Consider the following 12,500-nt stretch of genomic DNA (forward strand, 5'->3'; position numbering starts at 1 on the left):
TGTCTGGTGTTGATTAGTTGATCAAATTCATTGTTCCAAAAGATTTTCTTCTAAATTTTGCTGGTCATGTATTTTCGTTTGATCCTTTGTGTTCTGTCTGGCCCTGTGTCTGTCTTGCTCTTGCTGATTAGTCTTATCTCTCTAGCCCTCTCTGTTTTCCCAAGCCTCCCTCCTGCTTTCGGGTTTCCTTTCAAATTCATTTAATTGACCCAATTATCACACTCCTGTACTCTATGCCAGTGTGCTGAGAGTGCCATAAACCTCAGTTCCAAGAAGATAAAGAATAAAGATTAAAAATTTTATGGGAGTTTATTGATAGTTATAGGACTTTTATATCTCTAAGGTCAATATAGATTAAAAAAGATTGAGTAAAATTCATTGTGACGGTTAAAGTGTTACTGTTTTCACTTGGTAAAGGCATTCCATAAATGCTTGGTTATAAAGTTATATTGTATTATGTGAAACTGTACATTTTTATGCCTTTATTTATATATACTCTCCCAGTATAGGTAGTCCTCTTGGGAAATTATTAAAGTTTTCAGAGTGTTAGGCCTATTTTTCTCATTTGTATCTTTTACTTTTTCTTTTAAATACATGTTAATGTTTTATTTTGTGTGTGTGAATCTTTCTAACAAATGTTCATCTTGCTCTTTCAGGTGTGGCCATTGCAAAAGGTTAAGTCCAACATGGGATGATCTGGGAAAGAAATACAATAGCCAGGAGTCAACAGAGGTTGTCATTGGCAAAGTTGACTGCACACAACACACTGCACTTTGCTCCTCCCAAGATGTGACAGGATACCCTACGTAAGGCTTTGTTCTGTGTGAAGGTACAATGTTCATAAACATATGCATGAATATTGATATCCATATATATATATATATATTTTTTTATAATGGTAATTATTGAAGATGCCCACATAAGGTCTTGCACCTGTTCATTTCCATGTCATAAGGCAACTAGACCCTGCAGAATAGAAAGCCTGTAAAGCAAGGTGCTGTCTCTTTTGCTTCAAGCAAAAGCCACAGATTGATTTCAGACTGTAAGCATTACATCCTGAAACTATCCAAGTAGATTTGGATTTAAGTCAGAATAATTACAAGAACAAATTTTTATTTTAAAAGCAACTGTGGTGTCTCGTAAATACACACCAAATTTTACATTCTTCAAACTTAAGATAACCAGGACCTTTTTAAATAGTTAGCGGTTCCCAATACAGACTGAAGCTTTTCGCAAAGGGTGTTGAAGGCGGCGTCAAGTACCGTGGACCTCGTGACCTGGCTTCTTTAGAGAGGTTCATTGCAGAACAGCTTGGAACAGAAGTAGAGGTGGGAAACAATTTTTTTGAGAATATTAAGCAATCCTTGTGAAGTTGAAAGATCAATGAATGTGGTTATTTAACAACCTATGAATTTCTAGACCACTATTCCTTTTCATGAGTTACAATTCTCTTCACTTTTGACCAGGATGATGGGCAAGCTGCAGTTCCAGATGCTCATGCTGGGCTTATAGAGTTCACAGATGCAACTTTCAAGACCGTGGTAGCCACTGGAAACCACTTCATCAAGTTCTATGCTCCATGGTGTGGCCACTGCCAGGTTAGGGTCTTCACTGTCTATAGATTCTGGATTTTTTTTTTTGCTGATACTTCATGATTTATTGATTTTTATTATCGAGTACAAGAACAATGTTATGATTTTTTGCATGTTTTTTTTTTGGGGTTGATATTTAAGAAAAATGATGTTATAGCTTTTTCTCAATTTCCATATGGAACATATAAAGAAATGTATATATTCCTTATGAAATTTCTTGACACTACCATTGCATCCCTGCAGAGACTTGCCCCAACCTGGGATATTCTGGCCAAGACCTTTGAGCACGATAAGTCTGTCACAATTGGAAAGCTGGACTGCACAAAGTACCGTGAGATTTGCACCGAGTATGAGGTCAAAGGCTACCCAACTCTCCTATGGATTGAAGAAGGGAAGAAGGTAATGGAAGAGAAACATTTTTGTATCCCTAGATTATTGTCATCATTTTGTTCATGGTCATTGATAGCATAGTTGTTTAGAACAATCAAGAGTATTGAGATTTCAATTTCCATTTATTTGTTTTTGTAAATGGTATTTGAAACTACTGTAGATTAGTGACTAATGATTATATTGGCTGACAGTAAAGAACCAATGGTCCATCTGAAATTGCAGATGGAGAAATATTCAGGTGACCGCAGCCATGGAGACCTCAAGGCCTTTGTGGCAAAGATGCTAGGAGACGAAGCTGGGAAAAAGAAGGAAGATGAAGATGCAGATGGACCTCGCTCCCCAGTTGTCGTACTCACCACGGAGAACTTTGAAAATGCCATTGAGCAGGGATACACCTTTGTCAAGTTCTTTGCCCCATGGTAGGTATTGTGTTTGCTTATATTGTTGGTAATGTTGAACTGTTTGCAATCGTTTGTTTGTTTGGGACTCGCATTGAGGGCTTAAATTTGTATATTTATTAACCCTGTCATGTGGATGGCATGACATCTTGCAGTGACTATGGTGGACCAAGTTTTGGATGGCATCAGTTACATAGTTTAGGCCATTGTCCCATCAGAGGGAGCTCTTCTTCCTATTAGGTACAGCCACGTAAAGTGAAGGAAAACTTTAGATTTTTTAAACTTTATCAAATTTGTATTTGCATTTGCATCATTGGTGTAAAGTGGCATTACACTCTAATAATGCCAGATTTCCTACTCTTAACTCTCTAACGACGGGTGTCCTACATATGAGACACCCGTAAAAATAAACTTTGTCGGGCGTCCTGCCAGTGTGACGCTGTATCGGGGCTCGCGCTCCAACACAGCGGTGGGCTGAATCCGGGGCAGCCCCGCCGCCGATTTTGTAGCTGCCCGGAATCTTTTATTTTCGGTTTCAAAATATACCAGTGTTAATGGGTTAATAGCAGATCTTGTTATGGTAAATCTGTTTTCATTAAAATGTTTATTCATTATCTATGCAGTGCATGACTGGGCCTCATGCCAGGCCTCAAAGCATGTGTAGGTGCAGTGCTTTGTACTGCAGTCAGGGCAGTAGGTCATCATTTTCTTCCAGACCCTTTTCCTGGAGCACCAACAATGCCTCATCCACTTCTTGGCAAGGACCTCCATGACGGCATGCCATATTTGCTGGAGAGCCTGCCTCTCTGCCACTGTCCAATTCCTTGCATGCTCGGCTCTGGACCTGAACTCCCACAGAAGGGCCAAGGAGAGGTCCATCTGAAAGTCCTAGCTCGTCATATCGCCTAAGGACTGGTGGAATGCAAAATATAGGAAGAAAAAAAAATGTTATATACCCTTAAGGTCAATAATATAGTTAGCTTTTCCCCATCCAATGCATTGATATGGACTGTAGACAGTATGTTGTCGTCCTTCTACTGCAAGGACAGTTTGCTGCTGCTGTGGTAGTCAACATCACCCATCCTACTCCTTTAAGATCCTTGGGCATGAATTTCATCTTTAGCCAGGCTATGCCCACCTCATTTCTCCTACAGGCCTATAGTAGGTCATAAAGTCAGCAACATGTATCAGTTTTCCAGAAACACCTGGTATCCTTTCCCAAGAGAGTTGCTATATTCCATCAACTGCAGCACTGCTATCATGGATTAGGGTAATTGCAAAGGTCCGGCCTGGTGTATACCCGGAAACATGAAGCATACCCAGCCTCTAGGCTGGTGTAATCGGAAAACTTGTAGACCTTCAAGCCAAATCTTGCCCTCTTGCTCAGGTTGAAGGTCTTAAAAGCTATTCATTGACCATGGAATTTCCATAATTTTTCAATGGCGATGTCCCTCAGGCATGAAGGGCAAGAGGAATGATCAAGACTGATCAGGGCTTCCATATCTTGTCCTCGGGAACAAGGTAGAGGTGAGTCTTCAGCTGGGTGAACCTATCCCTCTGCATTACCTGGCAACTAGGTCACACTGCAGCATGAAATGGGTCTGCCAATACTTGTAAGGAGGTGGTAGTAGGTTGGACAGCTGTACACCTGTCAGATTAGAAAGCAAAAACAAGTAATACAGTCTCTGCTCAATGCAAGAGATTTCTTCATTATGAATACAAATAGAGAACATAAAAGTAAAGTTATGAAATTCACCAGTTGGTCTCTCTCAGGATAAGTTATTGGTATGGGGAAGAATAAGAAGAAAAAGATCTCCAAGGATGTGCTTATTAAACACCTATTCACTCCAACAAAAGTGTTATTAAAATTACAAGTATAATGGGTCTTTCCCAAATAAAATTTGTAAGTAATTTGCAGCTAAGTAATAAGTTGACATATATAGTACACCAAGGTTAAACCTCAAATGTTTTTAATTCTTGTAACTGGTAAATAGTATACACTGTCTGTAAATTCTATTTTTTTATTATTTTTTCACAGGTGCGGACACTGTAAGCGAATGGCTCCCACCTATGATGAACTGGGTCGCAAGTTTGTGGGCCATGATAAGGTCAAAATTGCCAAAGTTGACTGCACACAGGAAATTAACAGAGGACTGTGTAGCCAGCAAAAGGTAAGGATTTATTTTTTTCTTCTTTCTTTCTTTTTCCATCTTTTATTTATAGGTCTTATTGTATTTGTTCTGCTGTATTTTTTTTCTTTCACCTTTTTTAGTGTTTGAGCTAATCAGCTAAATAAAGTGATCAGTAATAGGGAAAAAAATCTTTTCTTTTTCTTGCAGGTAAATGGTTTCCCAACCCTGTTCCTTTACAAAGGTGGAGAGCAGATCAGCGAATACACAGGTGACAGATCCCTAGATGACATGGTTACCTTTGTGACATCTCACTTGGGACACGATGAACTTTAGAATTGTTTCTTTATGAATTTTCCTCTTTTTTTCCCCTTCTTTTACTATTTTTCTGTAACTCCAATAGTTGGTGTGTGATGTTTTGAGTCTATAAGGGTATGAAGAGAAAATTATTTTATTTAATGTTATATATCCTATTATTAATTGTGGTCATTTTTTTTCTCGCTTCCCAATAACTGCTTTTTTTGTGCATATAATTTGCATCATCAGGAGTAAAAAACAGAGATAGAAGTAACACAGAGCTTAAGTATTGGGAAGAAAGATATGATAAAGGGAGAAAACAGAATAATTGAGAATTTTCCCCCTCATTCCTGAAGGACATTTAGTCGCAGAAAGGTCGAGACTGGAAGGTTTTTTGTTTTTGAAATCTCACCCTGTGACTTATTTTCTTGCTCACTAATGGTGTTATACAAATGTTATTTGTTACATTTTGTATTTGTGATAAAGATAAGGGAATTGAGAGGTATGCTGTGTTTTTATAACATTAACTGTGAGTTCCAGGAACTGGAACAAGTTTTATAACAAATTTAGGATCTCCTTATATTCTCCAAATTTAATAAATTTTGAAAATGTTGAATACATTTGTTTTATTATCTATCCGTGTATCTTTATTTTTTCTAACCATAAGACCATTATGTGAAATTATGCCTGTGTTGAAAAACTTATTCTTCATTTTTTTCATGAAGGGATGTCTTTAGGTATAATAGTCAAGATTACTCAATATAAACCATTGACTGCGACAAGCCAGTGTATGGTTTTGCCAGTAGACTAGGACAAGCCACACTACCCTAGGCTAATCATAGAATAATCACTCGGTCATAGGATAAATGCCAAATAACTTTTTTATACAAAAGGGAAATGATGAATCTTGCTTGAAAACTAGTGAATAGTTTGTTTGATATATACACATTAAAAGAAAGACTGAGACCCAATGCTGGGGATCTCCCCTATCTTGGGCCTCAGCCCTCGACTCAACTAATTTTACATGGTCTTTTCCCCTTCCTGCTTTTTGGTTTCTGTCCTTTCTCCAACTCCTCCTCCTATCCACTTTCTAAGGTGTAAGAGCCGTGCTGAAAGGATGAAAGGCTGACTATGTACCAGTCCTGAACGATATTCCCTGTTTTAGTTATATCTAGCCCAGTGTTGTCCAAACTGGGGTCCGTGTACCCCTGCTGTTCCAGCCCGATGCCCTTTATGTGCCCAACCTTCATCATAACCGATCAAACTGCTCTGTACAATCACGCACATGTGCTGACTGTGGCGGCCCCCATAATGTATTTTATACAAGTTTGAATCTGAGGTGGCAACTCTCAAATACAAACTTGATCTCACTCTGCTTGAAGCCAGATAGGAAGCACGTCGACGAGGTTTCTCTCATACTCCCTACTCCAGTAATGTCGCTCGCTCTGCCCCTCCCCCTCCCTCCTAAGATGTTCCTACACCCCTATACCTACTTACTTCCCCACTTCCACTTCTACCTCCTACCTTCCTCAGTCAAATTCTTTTCCCACTCTAAATCCAGACACTCCAATCTCAGCAACAGCCCCAATACCCTTCCCTCTCCCCGTACTACTTCAGCAGAAGGACTAAACGTTCCACCCCTTCTTCTCCTACCACAAGCCCCCACCTACCTTTGCCTTTACTCCTCAGACACCAGTGTCTTCTTCCCCCTTATAAGAAAACCTTTGTCTCACAAAGCTCTCCAACCAACTCCACTGCAGAAACCCTGGAAGATACTCAAAATGATCTGCTCAAGTCCCATAATGACACCAAAACCCCTCACCCACCCTCAAATTCCACAACTCCCGCTCCTTCCACACTCATAGTGATTACCGATATCCATATACTTACTCATATTCTCCCTACATCCCTTCATCCTACTCCCTCCCAACACAGCCCATCCCCCTCTGCTCGAACTACTGTTGTTATCCATCCTCCTACTCATATTCCCCCTAAACCCATTCCTCCTACTCACTCCCAACACAGACCATCCCCCTCAGATATCCATCCTCCTACTCATATTCCCCCTACATCCCTTCCTGTTACACCCTTCCAACACAACCCATCCCTCTCAGCGCCAACTAAACATACGTTAACCCTCCCTCCATCCCCTCTATCCCTTCCATTCCCTCCTGGATACACATGTGAATCCCTGATGTCACAACTATGCCCTTTGCCAGATCCTCCACCTCCTGATCTCACCCCCTCGTCCCTTCCCCTTCAAACGTACTGTAACCGTTATCACTCGCAGATCATCTAAGAAATAGCTCTCCTACATTGGAATAGTCGCTGTTTCTGTTCTAACAGACATGACTTCTGTCATATCCTTCCTATAACCCATCCATTATCTGCTTCCAAGGGACTTTTCTTGCATATCTTCCTATACCAATGCCCAACTCCCTATGTAATGTCCCTCTTTCAGTTCCACTCGTTCTGCTGTCCTGTCCATGCTTTGCTACAGCCCGCACCTCTGCTTTCCCCCACCTATCCTCTGTTCACCGACCTCCCAACCTATCAGACATCCTTACAGAATCCCACACTTTTTGCTTCGATAACCTATTCTCTTTCCTCAGACGCATACATATCCTTCACCTGATCTAATCCCTTACCGAAACCCACTATAACCCATCCCCTCATCAACTCCTTTACCAATCTCTAACCTTTCAATACTAATCTAGATAGCTGACTCATAACTATCACCCTTTACTGAGCCTTCCTTTAATGCACTATGACCTTAGATGTCTAGCATATTTACTTTGCTTTTTAACCATTAACCATCCTCCTCCTCTTCAAGTTCCTTCCACTCCCCTTCCTCCTACATCCTCCCAGCATACCCCACCCTACCTGCTCTCACTTGAATACTCACACGAATTCCCCATCACAACAGTGTCCTTCTCCAGACCCCTCCCCTCCAGACATTCTTCCTGATACTTCACCACCTTCCCCAGTCCCCATTTCTCATCTCCTGGATGCTTCTCCTCCTACTTCTCCAACAGCCACCTCTATTTTCCTTGGACAATGTCCCTATTCCTTCCCCAGTAAGAGATACAATGCAATTCACTCAATTGCTCTACCTCCTTAACGTTTCCCAATTTACTAATCCCTGCTCTACTTCATTTACTTCCCTCTTTTCCCTTTTCGTTACCATATTTTCCTACACTGCCTAGATTTCGGATGACTATAATTAAACAATCAGAATGACTGCAGGTTTTTATGGATTTTAAACAATATTGAAGTATTTACTCCAGCAGTAGTAATAAAAATATTAATAATTAACATACAAATAAGTATGTGAACTGGTAATTTTTATTTGTTTAGAAGAAAGTTATTATGAAACATATTTCCTAAATTATTTCAAGTGTTACTGAAGGAAAAGAAAGGTGAAATAAATTCAGAACAGTAATTCTTGTTTAATAAAACATTATATACAACTTCACATAGAGAGAAAAAAAATTATCACATAAAAGAATTACCCTCCAACACTTTTCTTTTATTTTCACTCCTTCTGCATTTGATAATATAAGTACATTTGCAAGATGAAGACTGTGTCATCCAGACCTGTTTCGGCGTCAAAGAGTTTGTCCTGTGTTGAAAGGACTTGTTCGACCAGACTTCGTTCACTTGGGGTCACCATTTCTTCCACCTTTGAGGAAAGATACAAAATAAAGTGATAAAGGATGTGGATAGTTAATGATTACAGAATGCGAATGTTCTATTTGTTATCTTTATTGATTTAATTATGAATAATTACAGAAAAATATTTTCTCTCCGAGTTTGTCGGCTGTAATCAATACATTCAACTTTGGATTCTCAGTCGCAGAAGATTATAGATGTCTCCTGTTATGTTTCTAAGAATAACTTTCAGTCACATAGATAATGAAAATCCAAACTGAATGGTTTACTATTCCTAGTATGAATAATATTTTACCTGTTTTTAATATTATTTACATAATATACTTATTCTCAGTATTAAAAAAATATATATATTTTTCTATCCATGATAAATTATCCATGTGTTTAAGCAAACTTACTTACAAAAATATTCTTTCCTGCACAATTTTGTTCCTGAATTAGTACAACTACTGTTATTACTATTACTACTAGTATTACAATTACTACCACTGCTACTTTGACTACTACTACTGATATACTACTACTTCTGCTACTATAACTAATATTACTAATACTATTGCCTTATTTCTATTACTATAAGTATTATTATTAATAATAGTAATACTACTACTGCTACCAATACTACCACTACTACTACTACTGCTACTACTATTATTACTACTATTACTAAATACTGATACTATTGTTACTACTACTACTACTATAACTATTATTACTATTACTATTACTATTACCACTATTATTATCACTATTACTTGTAGGACTATAACTACTACTTCTATTACTATTATTATAACTACTACTACTTATACTTCCTTCTACTACTAATATTACTAATGTAATTACTACTAATACTATCACTATAACTATTGCTACTATTACTGCTACTATAATTACTATTTCTACTATCATTACTACTACTACTAGTAGTAGTACTATTACTACTACTAGTAGTAGTAGTACTATTACTACTACTACTACTACTACTAGTACTATTATTACTACTACTACTAGTACTAGTACTATTATTACTACTACTACTAGTACTAGTACTACTACTACTAGTACTATTACTACTACTACTAATAGTACTATTACTACTACTACTAGTAGTAGTATTACTACTACTACTAGTAGTACTATTACTACTACTAGTAGTAGTACTATTACTACTACTAGTAGTAGTACTATTACTACTACTAGTAGTAGTACTATTACTACTACTAGTAGTAGTACTATTACTACTACTAGTAGTAGTACTATTACTACTACTACTAGTAGTACTATTACTACTACTAGTAGTAGTACTATTACTACTACTAGTAGTAGTACTATTACTACTACTACTACTAGTATAACCAATACTTCTACTATTATTACTACTTCTACTATTACTATTACTTCAACTACTCTTACTATTAATACTATCACTACTACTACTATTACTACTGTTACTACTAATGCTACTGCTTGTAGTCATTCAACAAACCTCCTGAATTTGCTCCTCTGAACCTCCTGACTGCTTCAGGTTCTCCACAATGGTGTCCACTCTGGTGCGCTTCTCCAACAGCCTGCGGTTGTAGTTGGCCCGCATCTCCCTCTGTACCATGAGGTTGTAGAGCCCCTTATAGCACCATTCCAGAATCATGCGCACCACCTGCAAATGGGTTGTGAGGCAATATGATTATTGAGTGTACAGATCATAGTTTGTGGAGGAGAGGGAAAGAGTAGCCAAGAGAAGGTATGAACTTTGATAAAAGGTCAAAAGGCAATTTCTAACACAAGGAAAGTTAACTGCAAACCATGGAAGAAAATCATCAGTACCAATCTGAAATTATACACAGAAACACAAACACAAGGCAGTTGTCAGCAAACATTTACTGTGCAATCCGACATTCACTCTTTTGAATTCACAAACGCACAGATGCGTATAATTTTCTCCACAAACACAGACACTCATTTGCAACTCATCACTCACACCCACACACCTACCCACTCATCCACACCCACACAAAAACATTCCTCTTCTCACCGAATTCATATCAACATGAAATAGGTAGATGATCTTGTTCGCGGGGGATGGTGCTAGAGTTTTGCGCTGTTCGTGAATGCGCAAGAAATTGTCATGCAACAGCCTGTACGAGAGCAAGTTGGCCTCTTTCTTGCCAATCATGCTGAGTTCACCAATCTGGTCCTGTTCCATCATGCGGTGTTTGCGAATTAGCCTGGAAGAAGGACAAGGGAATTAAGAAAGCGTGCACAAGGACAAAATAAGACAGGAGAGGATTGGAAGAGAAAGTACGGGTGGCAGTGAAGGGGTAGGAAAGGATAGGAAAAGAGTGGAGGAAAGGAGCAGAAAAGGATGGAAGGGGAAAGGGGAGCAAGTGGGTGACACAAGATTAGGTGGATGTTTTAGGTTTTATTCTTATCTGCAACAAAGGCAAGCAGTTATTCTAATCTTTCATGAATATATATCTTTCTATTACACTTAACTTAACTATCAAGTTATATTTGCTTTTGTTAATGAACACCTTACACTGTTGCCAAAGCAAAACAAAAGAGGAAATATTAATATCTAACCCAAGAACTACACTATTAACAATTCAAGCTATTCTCACTGTATGCAGTAATGGAAGAAGAAGACAAAAGTTCTTTTTTTGCATGTGCACAATTGTGTGTATGTGTGTCTATATGTTTGTGTCCACAAGAAAGCAATTTACCTAAATATACGTGCTGCTTTGGAGCCAAATCTCTCTTGCACAATGTTGTCTATGAGGGTATGCGTCATCGTCTCATAAGCATTTGCCATGTTCAGCCTGTACTGCCCTCCACCTGCATCACCAACCTTCTGTACACAACCACCGCTATCGTCCTCTGGAAAAGGAGATCAAGCTTGATTAAATACTTGTCTCTTCATTGCTCTTTGGCTAGTCTTAAAGATATCAGATATCGGATTTGTTCTCACCCAGTCATTGCCTATAGGTACATGTTGTATCCTCAGCCCAAATTCTTCCCCCCTTTGTTAAACCTCTTAACAACATGAGGTTAACCTACCTAAGATCTTCAAATACTGATCCAAGTATTTGAGGTCTTTGAGTTGATCTCGTATCTCAGAGGCTGTCACAACATTCATGGATGAAGCCCAAGGGTCAGAGCGTGTGTATGACACCTTCAGCATGGCCCCTAAGCACTCTCCTGCTAAGGGGTCAACACGACGGACAACACAGTTCCTAATTTCACTGTCTCTGGAAATTTTAAGAATGGGTCAAGCTGTATTGACCAAGTATAAGTAATGAAAAAAAGTTAAAGGCACATATTTTTAACGATATTTGCTGCTGGCCAGACTCAATAAAAGCAAACTTCAAATTGTAACTATTGAAAATCATTATTACAAGATGCAATGACCAATTTACCTGAACTCAATGTGAAATCTGTCATAGTTCACCCTCCAGTAGATTTGGGCATCAGGATGAGTAACAGCTGGCTTTGTGTTTCCCGCACGACGCAACTGTATCTCTTGCTGTAAGGCTTTCAGATCTAGGAGTTCTGATGGTAGGCTAAGAGTTGACAAAAATAGGAATATAAAATATTAGTGACAATAACAATAGAATAATAACAATGGCAATAGTATCACTAATAATAATAACAACAAATAAAAATAATAAGTAATTATGGTGTGTGAAATCAACTTTGAAAGAATAATTATCCTTGATTTCTTTTCAGAACTTCATAAAGCTAAAAAGAAAGATATAACCATAATATGTCCAACTACTTCATCACTTTGGAAGTAAAATATGCCTACTTTTAGACCATGAATATAAATTCTAAAACATCACTGCTTCAAGGTTTACTAGTTCTATCACATAACCAAAAACATTCTCAGCAATGTATACAGTCAGCTCCACCTAGTGATACACATTTCTCCAACATAAAAAGTAATATGGAGGGAATACCCACTGTCCTTAGTACAAAGCGGCGAGTCCCTTACGCTTTACACTACTTGCCATGCATTTGGAACAGAT

At 38.4% G+C, this 12,500-nt stretch overlaps 2 protein-coding genes across 2 annotated transcripts in view; one reads left to right on the top strand and one right to left on the bottom strand.

Moving 5' to 3' along the window:
- The window catches only part of prtp (thioredoxin domain-containing protein pretaporter), a 6,520-nt gene extending 1,098 nt beyond the window's left edge, over positions 1-5,422 (top strand). The window contains exons 2-8 of the mRNA XM_027379869.2: positions 657-806; positions 1,220-1,328; positions 1,467-1,598; positions 1,836-1,991; positions 2,205-2,401; positions 4,419-4,551; positions 4,720-5,422. Coding sequence (XP_027235670.1) covers positions 657-806; positions 1,220-1,328; positions 1,467-1,598; positions 1,836-1,991; positions 2,205-2,401; positions 4,419-4,551; positions 4,720-4,845 — 1,003 coding nt within the window. The 3' untranslated portion in view covers positions 4,846-5,422. The remainder of the gene's footprint in view (positions 1-656; positions 807-1,219; positions 1,329-1,466; positions 1,599-1,835; positions 1,992-2,204; positions 2,402-4,418; positions 4,552-4,719) is intronic.
- Positions 5,423-8,243: 2,821 nt separating this feature from the next.
- Polr3C (RNA polymerase III subunit C) overlaps positions 8,244-12,500 on the bottom strand; it is a 14,263-nt gene continuing 10,006 nt past the window's right edge. The window contains exons 5-10 of the mRNA XM_027379870.2: positions 11,892-12,035; positions 11,533-11,723; positions 11,199-11,352; positions 10,511-10,703; positions 9,968-10,135; positions 8,244-8,488 (exon numbers count right to left, since the gene is read on the bottom strand). Of these exons, the coding sequence (XP_027235671.1) occupies positions 8,342-8,488; positions 9,968-10,135; positions 10,511-10,703; positions 11,199-11,352; positions 11,533-11,723; positions 11,892-12,035 (997 nt within the window). The 3' untranslated portion in view covers positions 8,244-8,341. The remainder of the gene's footprint in view (positions 8,489-9,967; positions 10,136-10,510; positions 10,704-11,198; positions 11,353-11,532; positions 11,724-11,891; positions 12,036-12,500) is intronic.

This window comes from Penaeus vannamei, chromosome 29 (genome assembly GCF_042767895.1).
Source record: "Penaeus vannamei isolate JL-2024 chromosome 29, ASM4276789v1, whole genome shotgun sequence".
In the NCBI taxonomy this organism is placed as follows: Eukaryota; Metazoa; Arthropoda; class Malacostraca; order Decapoda; family Penaeidae; genus Penaeus; species Penaeus vannamei.